Source organism: Dromaius novaehollandiae, chromosome 20 (assembly GCF_036370855.1).
Source record: "Dromaius novaehollandiae isolate bDroNov1 chromosome 20, bDroNov1.hap1, whole genome shotgun sequence".
Classification (NCBI taxonomy): domain Eukaryota; kingdom Metazoa; phylum Chordata; class Aves; order Casuariiformes; family Dromaiidae; genus Dromaius; species Dromaius novaehollandiae.
Genome location: NC_088117.1, coordinates 9,934,537 through 9,955,174, shown reverse-complemented (window position 1 = coordinate 9,955,174; position 20,638 = coordinate 9,934,537). Strand labels below are relative to the sequence as shown.

The 20,638-nt window shown below is 57.6% G+C and overlaps 2 protein-coding genes across 2 annotated transcripts; one reads left to right on the top strand and one right to left on the bottom strand.

The window, feature by feature from the left end:
- Positions 1-2,835: 2,835 nt before the first annotated feature.
- On the top strand, positions 2,836-7,723 carry SLC2A6 (solute carrier family 2 member 6). The gene is made up of 10 exons (XM_026094445.2): positions 2,836-2,961; positions 3,467-3,629; positions 3,755-3,961; positions 4,576-4,675; positions 5,243-5,454; positions 5,612-5,764; positions 6,134-6,242; positions 6,410-6,583; positions 6,869-7,014; positions 7,103-7,723. The coding sequence occupies exons 1-10, from the start codon at positions 2,861-2,863 to the stop codon at positions 7,256-7,258; spliced, it is 1,521 nt and encodes a 506-aa protein (XP_025950230.2). The 5' UTR covers positions 2,836-2,860; the 3' UTR covers positions 7,259-7,723.
- Positions 7,724-7,880: 157 nt separating this feature from the next.
- Positions 7,881-19,325, bottom strand: CACFD1 (calcium channel flower domain containing 1). The gene is made up of 5 exons (XM_026094444.2): positions 18,902-19,325; positions 14,074-14,146; positions 13,480-13,605; positions 13,263-13,370; positions 7,881-13,130 (listed from the first exon to the last, which is right to left on the bottom strand). Exons 1-5 carry the CDS (start codon positions 19,023-19,025, stop codon positions 13,040-13,042), a joined length of 522 nt encoding a protein of 173 aa, XP_025950229.1. The 5' UTR covers positions 19,026-19,325; the 3' UTR covers positions 7,881-13,039.
- Positions 19,326-20,638: the final 1,313 nt, after the last annotated feature.

Here is a 20,638-nt window from a genome sequence, read left to right as displayed (position 1 = left end):
TTTATGAAAGGATGTGGCCAGACGAGCGATAGAGATGGATCGCCTCGAGGAGTGACTGATTTCTCCCTTACAAGAGGAATAGAAATTAATTTATGAATTGGGTTAGTTAAGCTGCCAAGTGGCTTTGATGCAGCGTGTTTTTTTGCATATGTTCATGATCTATTGCACAGCTGGCGGAGGGGGAGGACAAGCCTACCGAGCCGGAGCAATGCCTCACTCCCGCCGCGCCGGCCAGCAGCACTCAGCAAAGCCACGCTGCCCTTTAAATCAGCCCCAGAGCCACTTGCCGTGTTTTCACGCCGCGGCGCCGTGTTTCTTCCCGTTTGGCTTTGGAGGGCCTGGAGCCCCGTAACGCCCGGCAGAGCCAGGGAGCAGGCTGGGAGCCCGTTTCGCTTCCCAGCATCCGGCACGGAGACGGCTGCGGACACCGCTAGTGCAGAGCATCTTCTCCCATCCCACCCGCCCCTTTGCCTGGTTTGGTAGGACCTACGCAAAGCACAGGAGAGCCCCAGGGAGACGAGGACGGCGCGAGGCAGGAACGCCGCGGTGCCACGGGCATCGCCGACAGCGAGCACCGCGAGCCGCCGCGCCGCCTCCCCCGGCCGGCAGCCACCCCGCCGCGGCTCGCCCCCGCCCCGCCGGATCCCCCCCGCTCTCCAGCCCTACAGGTGCTTGGAGTTTTTTCAAGACACGAAGTAATTTCCTGCTTGAAGCAGTTGACAAATCCCCGCAGAAACTGGATGACGCTTTGCGCTGCAGAGCGAGCCAGCTGCTGCGGCGCGGGGCTCCTCTCCAGGACGCTCTGTGGCCCCAAATATTAGGCAGGGGGGAACAAGACGAGCAAGCACTGCTCTCTTTTTCCTGTGTCCCTGCAGCTCCAGGTTCAGGACACGCTGCCGCGGTCCCGGCCGGAGGTGTGCAGCACCCGGCACCGACGCTTTGGGACCTGCCGTAACCGCGGGGCCATCGTGCCCTGGCAGGGCTCGCTTGCAAGGGCGGCATCGCCCATCATGGGTGCACGGCGCTGGCTCCCACCCCAAAGCGTGCACCTCCCTCACCCGTTTCAGGGGCCCAGAATTGGCTCAGCCGAGCTGTGACGGCTTCACACCATCACTCCAAGCAAAGTTGCTCCTGGCAGGGACCCCGCAACCAGGTGCACGAAGCCCCCTGAGATACCCACCATGGAGGAGGAGGAGGAGGAGGAGGAGGAGGAGGAGGAGAAGAGCGCTTACCCAGCATCAGCCTCATTCCTTGATGCTCCCACAGACACGGCAGCCTTGGGCAGCTGTGGCTGGGCTCAGACCCCGCCGGCAGGTCCTCGCCCAGGAAAGCCCCAGCCGGGGCTGCAGCCGGCCACGGTTTGCCCCCCAAATCCCCGCAGACCCGGGGAGAGCGGCTGCCCCCCGCACCGCTCGGGGGCCTGGGGTTGGGATGCGTTTGGGAGCAGGGAGCGATGAGACACGTGCAGCGTCCCAGGCCAGGAGGAGGTGCGGTACGAAAAGGTGACACCCGCCTCCAAAGAGAGGGACCCCCACGCGATGCAAACTGCTTGCGTCTCCCAAATCACCCGTGCTCTGGCGGGCCCCACAGCCGGCATCGCCCGGCGCCTCCCGGGCTCTGCAACCGCAGGGTGCTTTTCACCGCAGAGAGCAACCGTGCGCTTTGCACCGCCTTTTCCAGGGACTCCCAGCAGGAGTCTGGGGCTGGAGGCGATGAGGGATCCATCACTGCCGGCACATCTCGGCTCTGCGGAGGATCCCGCTGCAACCATCAGCTGCAGCTGAGAAAGCCGCTTCCTCGGCGCGGGTGGAGGCCGTGGTGACGTCCCCGCTCGGGCCAGCGCAGGCCCTGGGAAATTTTCGGATGAGCTGGCGGCCACCCCGCAGTGCCCCTGCTCCGTGACCTGCCTTCCCGCGGAGAAATCACCGCCCCGAGCGCCTGAGTCAGCTGAAAATCCCCCGCAGCCATCGCCCCGGTGCCGGTACAAGGGGAACCAGGCTGTGCCGGGGTGCGGCGGGGAGGGAAGAGCGCGGCAAGCCCTGCTCCTGCTCACGGGGCAGGACACGCGCCAGCCCCGTCCCGGACACGCGCCAGCCCTTCGTCCCTGGGCCGGGAGGGCTGAGCTTCACATCCCACTGCGTCCCGTGCAGCAGGGCCGGCTTTTCCCCTCTGGTTCCCGCGGCCTCGGTGGTGCGGATAACACGCAGGCAGTCCTGAAAGCGCTGGGGACTGAGGTTAATGGTGGAAATAGAAGAGCACGGCAGCAGTTTAGGGAAAGATTAATTAAAATTAACAAAACCTGAGCCTAAAGCAGTGTGAGCTGGGAGCTCGGTGTGCCAGTGCCCCGGCACGAGGTGACCTGCGGAGCCACTGCAGGATCGCTGCCGCCCACCCCTTCCCGGCCTCCTCCCTGCTCCTCATCCCCTTCAGCTGCTCCCTCTTCCCCAGCCCTCCTCCGCTCCCCACCTTCGACTTCCTCCCATTTCTGACGTGCTCTTCCTCAGGTCCGCCGAAATCCCTCACCGCTGCAGCAGGCGACGCGGGTGCAATTCACCCCGGGGAGAAGCGGGAGCGTCCGGCCCGTCCGGCGCATCCTGGGAGAGACGCGACCCCGCAACGGGGACTCCCGCGCCGGCGGGGAGGAAGGAGCCCGCGGGGGCCGGCGGGCGGGCGAGGAAGGCCCCGAGCTGCTTCGTCTGCTGCCTTTCCGGCCCCACCAGCTTCCTCCGCGGAGGCCGGCGGGGCGCGAGCCCACGAGGCACAGATTTCTCCGATTAGGCAACGCCGCCGCCGCCTCTCCCCCTTTCGCTTTCGGCGGCCTCTTCCTCCCAGCGCCGGAGGAAGCAGCGCCAGCGCCGCGATGGAGCCGGGCGCGCGGGAGCCCCTCGTGAGGAAAGCGGGCTCCACGTACCGGACCTTCCCCGGCGGTGCTGCCCGGAGGCTCGACAAGGAGTATCTCGAGTAAGAGCCGGCAGCGCGGGCTGGCGACGCGGCTCCGCGGTCCCCTTCCTCGCTGCGGGCGGGCAGGAGCTGCGCCGAGCCGGGGTCTCATCCCGCCCGGACGCGCCAGCCTGGGAGAGCCGCCGGCGCGCGGCATCCCGGGGGACGGAGGCTCCCGCGGGGCCAACGCAGGGACGGCGCGAGCAGCCCCCTCCGCACCGCGCCAGCGCCCGTTTGGGGCCGCCCGGCTCCAACTTCTGCTTTTTTCAGCTCGTTCGACCGGCTGGAGACGGCGCGGCGGGCGGGAAGCATCCGCGGGGCTCCGGCTCCTGCTCCCCACGGCAGGGCCGTCCTGGGGGGAAAACCCTCAAAAACCCTCAAAAACCCTCGGGGCCACTGCAGAGCCTCGGCACAGGGCACGCGGGGCTGGGCTGCAGCGGGGACAGCCGCAAAACCAGCGCGGCCGCTTTGGTGGGACGCGATGGAGCATCCCTCACGCGTGCCTCCCGCTCTCTCCCTCCCGCAGGAGCCTCCGGAACAAGCGGCTCTACCTGGCCGTGTTTGCCGCTGTCTTGGGGAACTTCAACTTCGGTTTCGCCCTGGTTTACCCGTCTCCCGTGATCCCCGTCCTAGAGGCGTATCCCGTCCCTGCCCTGAAGCTGGACCCGTATAAAGCATCGTGGTTCGGGGTAAGGAGCGGGGTTTTCCCCATCGGGCGGATGGAGCCGCCGGCCCGGGCGCGCGCTGGGAGGGGGCCGGTCCTCCGCGTCTCGTGGCCCCGACCCAGCGAGCCCCGTGTCTCTGTCACCCGCAGTCGGTGTTCACGCTGGGGGCGGCCGGGGGAGGACTCAGCGCCATGGTCCTCAACGACCGCCTGGGCCGCAAGCTCAGCATCATGTTCTCGGCCGTGCCCTCCGCCGTGGGATACGCCCTGATGGGCAGCGCCCAGGGCGTCTGGATGCTGCTGCTGGGGCGAGTGCTCACGGGCTACGCCGGCGGCGTGACGTCCGCCTCCATCCCGGTAACGAGTTTCCCAGGGCTTTGCACGGGGCGGGACGAGGTGGCACCTGAGCCTCCAGCCCTTTCGGAGGCATCAGCAGAGCTTCAGGGCTGGGGCTGTGCTATCGGGGATGGGAAGTGTGGTCCTCCGGCAGCAAAGGCGTCCCGTCTGGGCAGCTGCCGCGCAGAGGGTGAGCGGGCTGCGAGAGGGCTACGGTGGCACTGGCTGGTTCCCCGCTCTGCAAAAAGTGGCAGGCAGGTCCTCGTTCCCTGCCCCGTTCCTCCTGACGGTCGTTTCCTCCCTTGTTTACCGACCTCCCGCTGCACGCAGAGAGGAAGGCGTGAATTGAGCAACGCCGGGGCATGTCCTTCCAGTAAGCGGAGTCTGGGGAGGCCAGTGCAGAGCTCAGCATTTCTCCCATGCGCTTTGCAGTGCAGGGGCCTGGGAGGGAAGCCAAGACCACCCCGTGCCGGCAGCGCCCGGGCTGAGCCCTCCGGGCTGGGACTCCAGACGGGCGAGCTGCCCTAGCAGCTCAGGTCTCCCCAGCTGCGGCGGACGGCGGTGCAGAAGGACACGTTATGGTCGGTGACGGCTGTGGGTCACAGCTCTGGTAAGCGTGTGCTGTCCTCCTGCAGGTCTACATCTCGGAGATCTCCCACCCCGGCGTGAGAGGCATGCTGGGCGCCTGTCCGCAGATCATGGCCGTGCTGGGCTCCCTCATCCTGTACGCGCTGGGCAAGTATCTCCACGGTCGGAGGGTAGGAAGTGCTGGGGGACTTTGGGGAAGAGGAGTGGTTTTTACCAGCTTTCTCAGCAAGCTGATTGTGGGTGTGAGAGCGTGAGGAAGCGGCCTCACCTGCACCATGACGTGTGTGCAAGGCTGGTCCGGCCAGGATCGCCCACGCGTAACCCACGTGCATGTGTGCCTGAAACAGTGAACCCGTAACCCGCAGGGACTTGTGGCCGTCACTGCCCACCGGCCTTGGTCTCATGCACGCTGAAGAGCGGTATGCAATGAATATTTGCATGTCTGCTCTTTTCTCCTGCCGGCCCATGTGCTGGCTGCTGCAGGAGACGTCATTCTAGCTGGATCCTCTACGATTTGGGGGGCCTCCTCAGTTTCCCCATGTTTCACAGCAGCTGAAAATGCTCCTTTTTCTGAAGGGGAAAAAAACAGGTGGAAAATTCCTCTGTGGTGGTTTCCCCCAGTTTCACTAAATCTCTCTGCTCTTGGGGTGAGGCAAGGTCGAGAAATCCCTTCCCAAGTGCTCTCCCTTGCTAACCTCGTGCTGGCTCCTCCAGGTCTGGGCCTGGACTGGCGCTGGCTGGCTGTCGCCGGGGAAGTGCCGGTGCTCGCGATGATCGTCCTGCTCTGCTTCATGCCCAACTCGCCCCGGTTTCTGCTCTCCCAGGGGAAGGAAGACGAAGCCCTGAGGTCGCTGTGCTGGCTCCGGGGCAAGGACACCGACTATGCCCGGGAGTACGAGCAGATTAAGGACAGCGTGAGGAAGCAGGTGAGCAGAGGAAGGGGCTCAGCTCCAGCATGTGGGAGAAGTAACATGCAAACTGTAAAATCCCACTTCCTTTTGGCACCTCCTCAGCTGTTTTCTGGGTGCCCTGGTCATGCACGTGGCTGCTAACACTTCAACTTTCTGCCTTTGTCCCCTCTAGAGCAGGCGGATTTCCTGTGCAGAGATCAAGGACCCCTTCATTTACAAGCCCATCATGATCGCAGTGGTGATGAGGTTCCTGCAGCAGCTCTCTGGAGTCACCTGTGTCCTCGTGTACCTGCAGTCAATATTCAAGAAAACATCTGTCATTCTGGTGAGCCCTGGGGTTCAGTCCGTGCACAGACTGCCCCATCATCAGTGATGTCTGCCAGACGCTCCAAGTCACCCGTGGCTCCTAGGCTCCAACTCTGAAGCCCCTTTTAAGGCACCTGGTTGGCAGCAAGTAGCAAGCACCCGCCCCACCAAAGGCAGCACGACGATGGGGAGCAGGACTCGGCCCACTGGCTCCGTGTTCCTGTCCTCCAGCTGCAGGCTGCTCTCGTCTAGTCTCTTGCTGTCGAAGGAAGGACCTCTGTGTGTAGCTTAGACAAAGTCACCGGCCAGAGTTAAGCCAACGCATGTAGGAACCTGCCGTTTCCCTGGATCTCCCATCTCAGCTTCCCCACTGATTTTGCCGTTGCAGAAACCAGAGTACGATGCAGCTCTTGTCGGCCTGGTTCGTCTCTTCTCGGTAGTGATTGCTGCTGTATCGATGGATAAAGCCGGGAGGAAGATTCTGCTCTTTGTATCGGGTATGTCTCTCTCCCACTGATGTGCGAGGGAAACTGTTCTTGGTGGAGGGGGTCTCTGCTCTGATGATGGCTCAGCTCCCGGGCAGAGGTGTTCCCAGGAGCTCGGCCATTGCACAGGGGGAATCACATTCCCATCGGTCCCACCGCGCTGTTGTGTCTCTCCGCAGCTGGTATCATGCTGGCCTCAAACCTGACCATGGGGCTCTACGTCCACTTCACGCCGCTTTCCCATAACGGCACCGCCGCCAATGAGACCCTGGTGAGCTCGGCCAGCCACGGTGCTGAGCCGACCAGCTACATCACCCTCATCCCGCTCCTGGCAACCATGTTCTTCATAATGGGTAGGTGCAGAGAGCGAAAGCCTGGGACCCACAGCACAGGGCTGGGTGTCTGCCGGGGGGGATGTTTCTGGTCCAGGGCAGGGTGATATGGGGTGAGGAGGCTTGGGCTCACGGTTGGAAGATCTCCCTGGGAGACTCTTTCTCGAAAGGACTTTGGGTGCCGTCTTTCTGAGCAGCGGTGTTGACAGAGTGTGAGGACCAGAGCAGGACTGCACAGGGCTTTTCTGTACCCCGCAATGGGCTTTAAAGCCCCAACAGCCTCACGTTGGCCCTCCTCCCCTCCAGGTTATGCCATGGGCTGGGGTCCCATCACCTGGCTGCTGATGTCGGAAATCCTCCCTCTGAAAGCCCGCGGGGTGGCATCCGGCCTCTGCGTCGTCGTAAGCTGGCTGACGGCCTTCATGCTGACACGGTTCTTCCTCCCCGTCGTGGTGGGTACCCCAGGGGGGACGTCTGCTTGTGCCTCGTCAGACCCCCCCTCTGCCCCGGCTCATGTATGCCTTCTGCCCTGCTTTCCAGGAAAACTTCGGCCTCGAGGTGCCATTCCTATTCTTCGCTGTCATCTGTGCTGGGAACTTCTTATTCACGGGCTGCTGTGTCCCAGAAACCAAAGGCAGGTCTCTGGAGCAGATTGAGTCCTACTTCCGCACTGGCCGGAGATCGTTCATGAGGTAGGAGCTGCTGCCCGCCAGCCGCACCAGGCCACCAGCCCACATGCTTAAGGGATAGGAAAAAATATTTGTGCTGCTAGACATGGAAGCTGGAGTCCTCCATGAAGATCATGCTCCCTCCAAGGGGAGAGGAGGAGGCAATGACTGCCTTGCTTTGGATGTAGAAACCGCCAGCTGGAACTTTACCTTCTCTTCCTGAGTCGTTCAACACTATCTAAGGACCCATTGCTCTCTGGGCAGCATATCAACCTGAGGTATAGGACCAGGTGTCCAGCACCAGACTGGAAATAAGGTTGTCCTAGCAATAAAATGTGTGGCTGTGGACAAGAGCCCTTGTACTTCCTTAGCGCAGCAGCCACCAAAGCAGCCCAAGAGCCCCAGGGCTTGGCTGGAACAGAGTTAACAGCTGTAGCCACCATCTTGGCAAAAGTTCATCATGTAGTTGCAAAAATAAAATAGTTTGCTTTCAGCTGGATGTTGCCTTGATTTGCAGAGAAGGGAGCTGCCGGTGGGTGGGACGAGACAGGGTGGACGAGGACTGTGATTTGGAGATCACAGCAGCCTGCTGACGTGTTCCCAGATGAGTCTTTTGCACCTGAGGACTTCAAAAGAAGCAAAGCCAGATATTTCATATAAAAAGCTGCCACATTTTATTACTCTAAAAACACACATTATACCAGAAGCCTAATGAACGAGATCAAATACAGTTCACAAAGAAACTTTACATCAGAACAAAGAATGAGAACAGAGACATTCAGCCGTAGTGCAAGTGATTCACCGCAGGAAAGATGGTACAGACAATACTTCGTCCTGAGGCAGGTCCTCCCCACCCCAGGGTTTTACTCTTCCGCGAAGAGCGAGGGTGGATGCCTCCACCCCACTTGCACACAGAGTCTCCACCTCCATCACTTTGAGATTTCACCTGCATAGTTAATAGCAAATTGCTTTTACCCCTTTTCCTGTGTGTCCTGCAACACTAAGGTCTTTCCTTAGAGCCTAAACCTACGTAAAACACAGCTGCAGGAGGTGGCACCCTGCGGATAGGCTTGTGTCCTTCCAGTCCAGGTACACGTCAGCCTGCTGTGACAAGGAATCCAGGGGTAACATAGCATACCTGGGCTAGATCTCAGGAAAAACGCATTACTATTTAGATCCCCTGCAGTAGGACATGAGAGAAATCACCTAAGAGAAGTCATGTGCCTTATCAGAGGACTCATATAAAGCAGCCAAGGACAGAGGAGGCAAGATGGGCCAAAATCAAAACCCCGGAGAAATTTCAACATTGCCAATTTTTGCATCTGAGCTCCATTTCTAGAAAGAAGTCTAGGCCTGGCTAGAATATGACGGTTTCTAAGTATGGCCTGATTCAAGAGATCTTGACAGCTGCTGGTTCCCACTGACCTCCAGAAGATCAAGCCCTCCAGCAGCCCCTTCCTAGAGCATTCCCCATCTCTCATGGCTACAGGCCAGGTCTTGAAATCTTCACTGAAGTGAAACCCTTCCCTGAAGACAGCAGACATTTTTTCTGAGGAAAAAACGATAAGGATGAATTGAGCTTCCCAGGACATGGCTTAAAGAGGAAATGCCTGAGTATGAAATGAGTTTGGACTCTTCAGGTCCTATGAGAACCTCATTGGAAAAGTATTCTCTGAGTGACCCCCTTCTTCCATACAGAAAGTCTGAGGGCTTTTGCAACAACACTTCGAGTCTGAGAAATCACAGTGGCTCTTTCCAGAGGTAGAATGGTCTTTTTATTCACTGCACACACAGAGAGTCAGTTGGTGTTACAAAACCAGCTCCTGCCTAGGGCAGCAAGGCCTGGGTACACAGGACAAGGTGAGCACCCGCTCTTCTCTTCACACCCAATGCAGAGCCCCAGAGGAAAGTGGGGCCTATAAGCACAACGATTGTCATTTTCATGACTAAATGGGACACAGAAGACTTACATGCTGTATAAATGCACTTGGGGAAGAGAAGTGCACAGCTTATGTGATGAATAGCGGTAGAGTTCATTTCTAAGTAAGTGCACGTTTGCAGCCAGTACGCAGGTGTCTTTCCACATTTAGTGTCAGCAACTCACTGTAGGCAATGCATCACCCGCTCTTGAGTTCTCACATAATAAAACCTCTGACCCATTCTCCCACAAGGCCTTTCCATGGCCTGGCAAGCAGAACCTCTTCTGCAGAGACCCCTTAGATTAGCCTGGAGACCATCAGCTGGGATTGGGTTGAGACCGTAAAATCACTAGAGCAGGGCTTTTAACTTCATTTGTTCGTGTACACTTCCAAGCACCACGATGGTGCCTCTAAACACAACTAATAACCACCATGCACTGCGATTGGACCTATTCACTACTGTGATATTACTACTCTAAAAGTCTTATCTATCTCCACAAAAATAGTCTTTTGTCCACACTGGGGTGAGACCACCCACTAACCGTAACTCCTGAAAGCCATGGATGCTGTAGGCTCTGCCGGGAGGATGCACCCTTCACCACGCCGCGTCTGCAATGACAGCAGCATCTGGCTTGGTTTCAACCGCAGCACGGACAGCCGAAATTCCCAAGAGTCCCCACTCCAGACATGCTCACCCTGATATTGCTGGATCCGCAGGAATCAACACTCTCGGAACACGGACCCCAGACACCTCTTGCTGGGGCACAGAGGCATCAAGCAGATCTTTTAGCACTTTGGCCAGAGGTTCCAGCTCTGCTCTTGCAGAGGAGGCCCCGAGGCCCATTTTCAACAAAAGCATGCCCAGAGCACAGAGCCGAGCTTTGCATCCTGCTGACAGCGGCAGAGCTGAAGCAGGTTATGAGCTTGCCTAGCTCCCAGGAGCTGCAAAACACAGCACGACAGGACTGCTGGCGTCCAAGGGACTTCTGCCGCGGATGCCAACGGAGCAGAGCTGACCCATCTGCCATGCAAGCCAACCAGGAGCAGCGCTTGCACGTCCCAGCCCCTGGGACCCTCCTACTGCCGCAGACCAGCAGCAACGGGATGAGGCCAGCGTGGGTCCTGCCCAGCTCTGCGGTTCCTCCCCGCAGGTGTAGACCAGACTGCAAGCGTTACTCTATTGCCTCTGCTTTGCCCTTCACCTCCTTTCGCTAAAGCTACCGTGGAACTACTCACAGCGCAAAGCAGTCACTACCAAAGACATGCACGGACGTCAGTCTGCAACGTTCCTCTACTAAACACTACTTAACCCCCCAAACCCCCCAGAAATCAATGCAGATGCCCTGTTCACCAGGCAGGACTCTGCACTTTAACCATCCAGTAAAGATAGTGCCTAGGGGCACTGCTGGCTCACGGAGAAGGGAGGCTGTTACCCACCTGGGCTTCGCCATGGGCCTTACTCAGAGGTAGCCCATGGACTGCAGCGTATCCCTCCTGCACTGCCCTATTACCGCGGGAAGCATCAGCCATGCAGGAGGCTGTGGTCCCCCCCCACACGCACACACACGCACGAGGACAGGCCAATGCCCCACGTCCTCCACGCAGCCACACGGCTCAGCCCAGAGCTGGCGGCTCGGAAACAGCAGGGCCTTTATTGAAACAAGCTGCATCTGGGCTGGCGGTGCCTGTCCCGCGTCCCAGACAAGCTGGTGTCAGAGCAATTACAGTGCAGAGGCCTGGGGGAGAAGGGGCTTAGCACAAAGTGGCCCCCCAGCATCCAGCCGCAAGGGCCTGTGTGTACATAAGCCCAAGCTGCGCTCCTGCCCGGTGTAAATCTTCACACCTCCCTGAACTCCCCTGAAGAAACAACATATAACGCTGGCTGACAGCTTAGCCCCCCAACCTCCAGGGACCTCCGTGCTCCTGTTGCAACGCGCACGCCACATCGGTATTCAGCCGCTCCCTCCAGCAGCGGGGCCACCCCAGGCGCTGCCGGGGCTGTTCTGATGCCGTTCAGCTAATGCAAATATGTTTAGGACATGGTTACATAGACAGTGTCCAACACGGCACTGCTCAAAAGCTGGGTGGCAGATCCTTCCTCGGACAAGCAGCCCTCGATCTCCAGCAGCGTTTCTCAGACCGCAGCGCGGGGCCCCTCGGGTGCCCCAGTGACCCAAACGGGACCACGGTGTTAGGTGGCAGCAGGAGCTCAGCTCTCGGAGCAGGGGAGCACGAACCGGCTGCAGTCACCAGCTACAAGTACTCACCCCAGCTGCTAACTGCCTTAATCGCTGGAGTGAGTACAAACCCCCAAATCCAGGAGTCACCGCCTGTTTTTCCTCACTTTTCTCTCCTGGAAGAAGGGGAAAACAAACTTCTGTCAAGTCAGTGGCCCAGAAGAAGACAGAGGAGCTAAAAAGGGAAACACGCTTTCCAAAAGTCTGAGAAACACTCTCAAGGCTGAAAAAGGATTTTACAGTACCTCAGTTACAGCAGCCGGGGTTCTCCCTGGGTCCAGAGAGGCACCCAAAATTAAATGTGACATTCCTCCAAACTCCAGGAAACAGAGCACTCCCTTCTATGCCCAGAGGGAATGAGTCCCATCAAAGTATTTAAATAACTAGAAATAAATTATTCTTCCTTTCCCTAACCAGAACAAAAAGCAATCATGTAAATTCAAATAAATTAAAACTCCCCCAGAAGAGACCGTGATGAGAAGCGGGGGATCTGGATTAGAGAGCCGTCCGGCCTGCATGAGACAAAGCAAACGGAGAACGTGACAGAGCACCACTGCCGGAGCCTGGATAGAGCAGCGAGAGTCCCGGGCTGTACCCTGCCACCCGCGCTGAGATGGCACAGGTTGCTCTGTGCTTGCCGGGGAAGGACGAGCCGCCTTCCCACGCAAAGCTTGCCCAGGACTGATGCAAACAACGTGAGCCAGAAGGGAAGGACTGCACCGGACAGAAGCAAGGAGCAGGTCCCACAGGCTACGGGAGAGGATGCCGGGGCAGTGCCAGACCAGAGTCCGGGCTTGTGAGAGAAGGACCCTCTTCCACATCTGTAACCCTTAGCCACAGCAGCAAAAAGCCCCTGCTTTGCTCAAGGAACATTATTAACCCTTTTCGGCTGAGGCAAAGCAAACCTCACTTCCCTTCCCCCCCAGCAAAAGGGTGAAGCCCAAGAAAAGTACCATTATTAAGACAAAGGAATTAATTCACACGTTTCAAGTAAATTGCAGCAACTGCCTGCAGCTGTACGCCGAGGGAGGGGGGACTGTGCTTTATAGGTATCAAGATCTGCTGCAAAACTTCTGGCAGCTCCTCTGCAGAGATGGTTACTGTCTTCATGTGGGTTTTTTGCTGGAAGTCCTTTACTGTGCAGTGATGCCTCCAATGTCTGGCCTAACTGGACCCATATTAAAACCTATTCAATGAAAGAAGTCCAACCTTAAGCATCACCAAGTATTGCTAAACTCCAGATTAGAGTATCACACCTCAGCAAAACATGGTGGGCTCGTGATGGCCCCGGACGTTAACCAGGGGCCACTCCAAAGAAAGGCTACGTGTTTTAGCTTTTAAAGCAGCACTCAAAGGGCCAGCACCTCTGCAGGAAAAGAAAAAAAAGGAAAAGGGCTGTGAGATATCGATTCAGGGTCAAACCTCTACGTGGGCGAGGAAGAGGAGGAGAGAGGGGCCAACATGCTGAGGCCTGGCTGCTGGTGTGAGCGGGGGGCACAGCCCACCCCAGCCCTGAGATTTCCAGTTGCTGCAGTGTCCAGGAAAACCGTAGAGTAACAGCAAGGGCAGCGGGCAGAGGGAAGGGCAGAGCGGATTTCCACGTCTTCACCAGCATCTCAGCATCCAAGAGAGGTTACCCTGAGCTTGTGCGCTTCAGAGAGCCTGGCCCTCCAGGGCCCCCGTGAGCTTCTCTTCATCCAGCTGCTTCTGCTGCTGGATCCGAGCGTAGGAAATGGCATCTCCCCTGCGGAGAAAAGGGACAGCGTGGGGTCCTGAGCTCTGGATGCCACCAAGGGCAGTGCAGCACCTAGCACGGAGGCCTCCTCCTCGGGCGCTGGAGGACAACCAGGTGCACCGGCAGACACGTCTCTCTTACTTTTTGCCCAGAGCTGAGAGGCCATAAAGCACCCCGGTTGCAAACGCGATGGCGTTTCCAAAGAGCGTGGTCAGCGTCAGGCTGAGCATGACGGGGAACGCGGCCATCCTGGAAGAGAGACAACCTCAGTGCCCGGCCCCACTCCCCACGCCGCGCCGGGACTCTCGTCCATCCCGGCGCCCGCCCGCCGCGATGCCCCGCACCGTCACCTCCTCACCCGCAGTAGAAAGCGGCTTTCTGCCAGGGCCGCAGCTTGTCCGCCCTCGTGGCCACCGCGTTGGCGAACTCGATGAACTGGCAGCAGAAGGGGGCTTCGCACAGGAACAGCACGAAGGCGTTGAGCCTCCAGACGGAGCGAACGAGAGTTAATCCCGGCAGCGCGGCCCCGAGCGAGGGCTGGCCTTGCCCCCCTTTCCCACGGGTACCAGCCACTTGGATGCTCGACCCAGGCAGAAATAAGTGATGAGGCTGGGCCCTGCTTCACCCCTTTCCCCCCATCTTGCTAATTCCCAATCTCTGGGCCCACAGTGCTCCAGATTTATTTTGGAGAGGGGTATCCCAGTATCTACCCAAAAAAGGCTGGGGAATGGGGTAGGGAGAGAAGAGGAATATAAATAGAATAAACCCAGTGTCTCGACCGCCCCGACTGAGAAGATGGTGACAAGTCACAGGTCGGGTTTCTCCTGCAGGGCCAGATGAACGTTTCACTTGAGTTGCTGCCCAACAGGGCTGCTCGCACCATCGCTAAATGGCGTTTAATTAACAGAACCTCTCTCCCAGAGGGAAAAAAGAGAAAAGAAACTCTACTCACATCATCCACACGCCAGCCGCTATGTTCAGAGGGTTGATGGTGACGCAGTTCCAGAGGCCAGCGAAGGCACAGGCTGGAAAGCAAAGAGGTTTTAAGTGACCATGAAGACGAACCCAGTGCGCCCGCGGGGGCAGAGGGGCCGTGGCACGGCGGGCAGGGCCGGGTGTTCCTCCTGGCTCTGGCACCCATCATGGTTTTGCCCTCCTGTGCTGATCTGCCATTGCTTTTAAGTGCAATCACTTAAGTGGCACCCTGGTTTTTATTTGCTAAGGAATTACTGGTTTGTCCCGGGATGAACAAGGAGGCGCCTGTGGGCACCAGCACAAGGAAGGAGTTCAGCAAAAAAGTCACCTGCAGCATGGGGCAAACCAAGGGCATATGGGACAATACATAAATAAAGTGGAGGTGAACTCAGCCACATGCTGCAGGCTCTGTGCAGCTCCATCAGGGACAGGCAGAACCAAAAGCTGATTTGGGGTCTCCTCTAACAGAAACGGAAGCAGATGCTGGATAAAGCCAGGCCCAAAATAGCTCCAGCAGTCCTGAATTTGTAACGAGGGAGAGGAACCCGCCGGCTGCACCACGCCAAGGCTGCAGGCACCTACTTCCTGCCTCATTAAACTTGCAAAACGTTCCCGGCACTCGATACGGGCCTCGTCCTTGGCCGATAGCAACAGGCTGCCGCTGCTCCCGGGAACCCGAGCCAGGGAGGAGGCAGGGCAGGGAGGCACCGGCTAAGCCCAAGGCAGCAGCTGAGACTGCGGTAAACAACAGCACCGTGCAATAACAGAGCACTACTATATAGTGCAAGAATAGAGCATAATGATAAATAATTTTAGTCCAGCTGCAAGTATACGGTCCTCAAAGGCTGTGTTGGGGGTGTTTAGCTGCATAACGAAGACCAGTGATGTCTCTCTCCGAGAATGAGCCCAGCCTGGCTTCTGCTGTTTGAGATGCCTGCCCATGTTTCCCTAAGGGAATCCCGGAGCAGGGCTGCTGTGAGCAATCCTGCCGCCCTGCCAAAGGCAGGCACACGTGCACAAGGTTTCTTTTAAGCAGTCGCTGCTGAATCCTCAAAGCTCCTTTAGGAACAGTTACCCTTATTTACCGGACAGAGGCTGCAAGCCTACAATGGGACCAATCTAAGGTCACCCCACAAGCCAGTGGCCTCCTGTTTTTAGGAAACAGCAAACCGAGGTTATCTTTAAAGGCTTTCTAGGACTATTCCGTAGGACCCAAAGTATTCCAGAGAATCCCGTGGGAAAAACAGGATCAGCCAGTAGAGCAGAAATGGCAAAGAGCTCATGAACAACTGTGCTCCGAGGGCACCTTCCTCCTCCCGTCGCAAAGGAGCCGGTGTCAGCGTCCCCAGGCTGCGGGGAGAAACCGAGGCAGCCGGGTGGGATCTGCACTCACCCCCCAAAGGGCTGGAGAGCTGGAAAAGCCACCGCAAGCAGGATTGCAGGCAGCAGCATGGACACATGGGCACAATACAGAGGTTCCTAATTCTTCCCTATGACTGCCAAACCCCTGGATGCTCCCGGGACAGAAGAGGAGCATATGGGGAGCACCAAAGGCTTCTGACACTTGCTCTGCTCACAGGAAAGCACAGCCTAAAAGTAACGTTAAGTGACTTTAAAGCACTTCATAATCAGCAGAGTAGCAAAACCAGCCGCGTCTACTACCCCTGAAACGCAGCGGCTGCTGGGGCAGATTGCTGCCTGCCTTAGCAGCACGGCAGAGCGTTACGGGCGGAGAGGCTTGGAGAGCCACAGAGCAAACCTAGGCAGGCAGAATGTTATTTTCCAAGTAGATTTTTGGCCTACGTAACACCTCCTTTTTTTTAATCTGGTCAGTCAAGGTTTTGTTTTGTCAGGGGGTTGGTTTTGGTTTGTCCTCAAACACCTCCAATCCGCCCTTGAGCACTGAACGTCCTTGCAGGATTCCCAGCTAAGCGACCGTCCTGGTTGCCAATGGACTAACGACCCAGCAAGCCCCAGCCGGGCGAAGCCCTACGTCAGCAGGCGAGGAGCGGGAGCACCAGCCACGGGAGAGGAGTCAGAGGTTTGCAATCACAGAAACGCTGCCAGCAGCCACAGAGATAACGATTGGTGACCTTCGCTCTCCTTCCTGGTGCAATGCGCCCCACGGCAGCCCGGCACAACCTTGGCCGCGAGGACAGGACCGGCTCCTGCCTCAGGAGCCAAGCGGGAACGGAGCTGCCAGCCCAGAGACTTCTCTTTGCAACACAGTGGCCTCAGTAGAGGTTTAAAATTCAGACAGTGCTTGATGGCACGTCAGCTATGGAGGACAGACACGTCTGCTCTTCGATTGCTGTCCCATGCTGGGTCTCTGAGGAAGCACAAATAACAGGGAGCTAAAATGGGGGGGGGGGGGGGATAAAAGCACCCTCCCCCAAGACTTCATTCATTTCAAGCGGCTGGTCACTGTCCTCAGTGCAGCCCTATTTTTGCTCCTAAAACACTTTACAGAAGCCAGAGAATCTCACCGTCCTTTTACAGAAGGGAGCTCAAGGGGGAAAAGGGACTTGGCCAAGGTCACAAAGCTGTGTGCAAGGGCCTGAAGCAGGTCCCAGACCTTGGCCATCTTGTCCCCTGCTCCAGCCCTTGGACCCCTCTATCTTAAGCGTGTTGTGGGCTACAGGTGTTTGCACGTGGTAGCTGCTGTCTCCCAGGCTCACCTCTGGTAAAAAAGAGTTCTCTTCTTGTCTACAGAGAATTTGGCCTTCTGTGAGAAACAATCCATCCTCATAGCAACCACAATCAAGTTGACCAAAAATACTTAATGAATGAGCTCTATTCTTTCACACCAAGCTCTGAAACCAGAGGCAGCTCCCAGCCTTGCCCAGTTATTAGTCACCCCTTCGCTACCTACTGGGCTTCAACAGGGTGGTGCTGGACAAGGAGCACTGTGGAGAGGGTCATTACCAGCACGGAGCACCGGAGGATTGCCCCTTCCCATCCCCTCCCATTTCCCTGCTTGTCACAGCAATCTGTGCCTCTGGCTGTCCAGTTCTCTGCCTCACAGACCCCCTGAAGAGCGACTGCCAGGGCTACGGAGCAAGTTCTCCGACTCCCCGAGTTGCCTGGAGTGCTGTTAAGAGTCTGGCTCTTCCCTCTGGAAGTTTCTTCTCCCAGACTCACTCCACTATGCAAAACTCTCAGCTTTCATTTAAAATAAGTCATGAGCTCTCAAAGCTGCAAACAAAAGGTTGGGAAAATAGTCCAAATATAACTCAGCTGCTTATAAACCTGAAGATAGAGAAAAAACATGTTTTAGAAGAATTGCACCGCTTTTAAGCCCTTCTTGAGCTGTTCGAGCACTGGAGGTTGACAGCGTAACCTACCAGCCACCCTCTTCAGCCCTTCACCCTCCAGCTCGGGGCTTTGCCGAGGCCTCCGTCCGCGTCCCTCTGAGCTGGGCACGGGCCAGAGCTACAGGAAAGACACCGAGGCTCTGGCTACAGTCACAGGCCGTGGGAAAGACGCCGCCGCACAAATCCCTCTGTCGGGATCCGCACTGGAGACATGCTGCAGCTGGAGTCTTGGCCATCTGCCGGCACCAGAAGCAGAGGGGGCCTCCGGCCAGGCATGGCGGGACGGGTATGTTTTGCCCCTTAGGAGCAGTCCTAAGAAATCCTTTCACACCTCCAGAGCTTCGGCAGCTGAAGCGCACAGCGGCGAGAGCGGCGGCTGTTTCACCAGCGTGACAACAAGCCTGGTCTCCCGCACCACGGCAGACAAAGTCGGCTGCAAAACGCCGTGGCCTTGTGCAGGCAAGTCCCGAGCAAGAGCCAGGCGTGGAAAGGGGGCGGGAGGAGAGGGGGATCAAACGAAACGCCACAGCAGAGGGAATAAATCAGGACTGACTGTGCTGGCTGAGAAACATTCTTGTTTTAGCAGAAGTCATGGACCTGAAGCAGGAGAAATTCTCCACCTTGTGCTCTGCAGGAGATCAGACTAAGTGGTCATAACAGTCCCTCCTGCTTTTAAGAGCTATTAATCTCCTTGCAGAGTGCAGCAGCACGGCACCGTAGGACAAGCTCGTTGCTGGCCAAGTTGCAAAGACTTTCCCTGGGAAAAAATTTTCGGCGGCAGGTAATTCACAGCGCAGCTGGCTCGCTTCGCTGTCCGCCGTCTCCCTTCTTCCGCGAGCCCGAGACTAAACTCCTTAAAAACACACAGCACGTGAACAAAGTTCGTTATCCTCCTTCAAAAATACAGCCAAGGCCCTCTGCGATGAGCAATAACAGAAAACACACTCTGATATTTGGAAAGGGGAAAGAAAATATGTTGGAGGAATGCTTAAACACCTGATAGGCAAATATGGTGCATCATATCCTGTGGTCTCGGTTCAAGCTCTGCTCCTGACCCTGCTCATTACGTGGTGCTCCCCAAAAAATCATCATCCGGTTCACCTGCCCACAGCCCTCCCAGGGGTTCAGCTCCTGCCCGTCACTTCCAGCGCGTGCTTTACCCAGGAAGAAACCCAAAGATCAGCAGATCCATCAGCAGATCCTCCCCAGGGACATCCCCTCTCCCAGGCGCCAGTCCGGCCAGTTCAGGGAGCGTGGAGCACATCCCTCGTGTGCACGGTCCAGGCATGCCGCAGCTCCCTTCTCCCTGAAACGCAGCACCCCATATCCGCAGGGCGGGTGCAAACCTGCAGCCCCCAACTATTGCCCCGTGCTCCCCCCGCACGCGCGCGTGTGGTCCCGAAGCGGGCAGACACGAACCCCGGCACACGCTTCCGCACGCGCAAGCAGAGCCAAGGGGAGCCTCTGCCTGCGAGGGAGGGGGATACTCACACATGCCCCCGACGACCCCGGCAATCCTGCAGAGCCACCTGTACCACCAGGTCATGCCATCGTCGGCGGAGGCAGCCGCCGGGCCGGGGGCCGCTGCCTGGAACTGCTCGTCCTGCGCGCTCATGGCAGCCGGGGCTCGGGGGGCAGCGCCCCGCGTCCCGCCGGCGCCCCAGCCGCCCAGGAGGCCCCCCCGCAGGCGACGCCCCCGCCCCGTGTCCCCCTCCAGCAAGACCGGGGGACAGCGCCTACGGCCAGCTCCGCCGCCGCCGGGCCTCTCCCCGCGGCCCCATGCGCGGCCGGGCCCCGCCGCCCCCCGGGGCTGACAAAGGAGGCTCTGCGGCCGCAGCGCGATGCCAGCGGCCCTGGGAGCCGCTTCCACGTCTCCCTGCGTATTGCATTGTGGGTCCCCTCCTCCAGCAGGGAGGGCTTTGATGTCACTCGCATTAAAAAGCCAGTGGGCAGAGCCCTTGGCGTGCATATGCATACGGGCTGCGGGGAAGCATGCGGTGCGCGGGGCGGACGGGCTCCGCTCGGGGCAAAGGCATCCGTCTGCCCCGGGAACGCGCAAGAGGTCTCGAGGCAGCAGCTAGTCCGGGCGTCTCCTCGCAGCTGCCGGTGCCGGCACAGCGGGCGGCTGCGCACACGCCAGGCCCGAGCGCATCTCTGTGCAAGCACCGACGGCGGAAACGGCGCACCAGAAGCCTTGACCAGGCTGATAGCGCTGCCCAGCTCTAACACTTTTCCCAAATCACAGAGGGAGGTATTGCAAGAGTCTCGTTCCTTAAAGCCACTAATGTGTCCTGAAAGCCCTCGCCTCAGCTCTACCGCCAGTGTGAGCACGCTGTGCTTTTCTCTTACCTGTCTTCACTCCGTTTTACTTCTCCTAGTGCTGAGCTTCTGCTTCAGCAGAAGGTGATTTGTCTAAAGTCACACAGTAAAGTCAGTGGTAAAGCCAGGAGCAGAAACCTGGAGCTCTGGCTCCCACTGCCCCTATCCAGCTACTAGATGCTGTTACCCATGTGGCCAGTATGCACTAGGAGGAAAGAGAAACATGAATTTTTGAATGAACATGAATTTAGCATGAAAATTGTTACAAAGTTCTGCCTTCGAGATAAAAGGAAATCTGAATGGAATCAGGTTTTCTCCCTAAAAAACAGGAGTAAAAAGAAGGACTTTGCAGGCCAGAGGCAAGCTGTTGGGACCCAGAAAATGGATACAGGCTGGATACAGCCTTGATTCTCTTGAAATATAAAGGCAGCAGCTGCATAGTTTGCAAACTATCCTGGAGCATACAGCCAGAACTCAGAGCTCATCTCTGCCGACCAGGGACTCTGCATAGCTGACCTGGCGCAATATATAGCAGTGAGATTTGGGATACAGGACGGAGTAGGAAGACAGATCCCATTTGCAAAAAAGTTTAAAAAAAAAGGACTAAGAGAAGGATGCTTTTTCACTGCCATTATTTCTCCTGGTAGCCAAGGACATGCTAGAAAATGAAGGCCCCTACTGCAAGCAGAAAAGTGCCTGTATCACTTAGACCAAGCTTCAAGAATATACTTTCTAGCTCTTCCAGGAATGGAATATAAATCTGAAGGCTGGCAAGCAAAAAAATCCAGGCTTAACCAACAAAAATAACAATTAAGAAGAGAAAAAAATTAAGATTTTGTGGTGTAAAAGTTGTCACAGAATTCACCTGAAAGAAGGCAGAGATATGCTTAAAAGCACCCAGGCAGAACC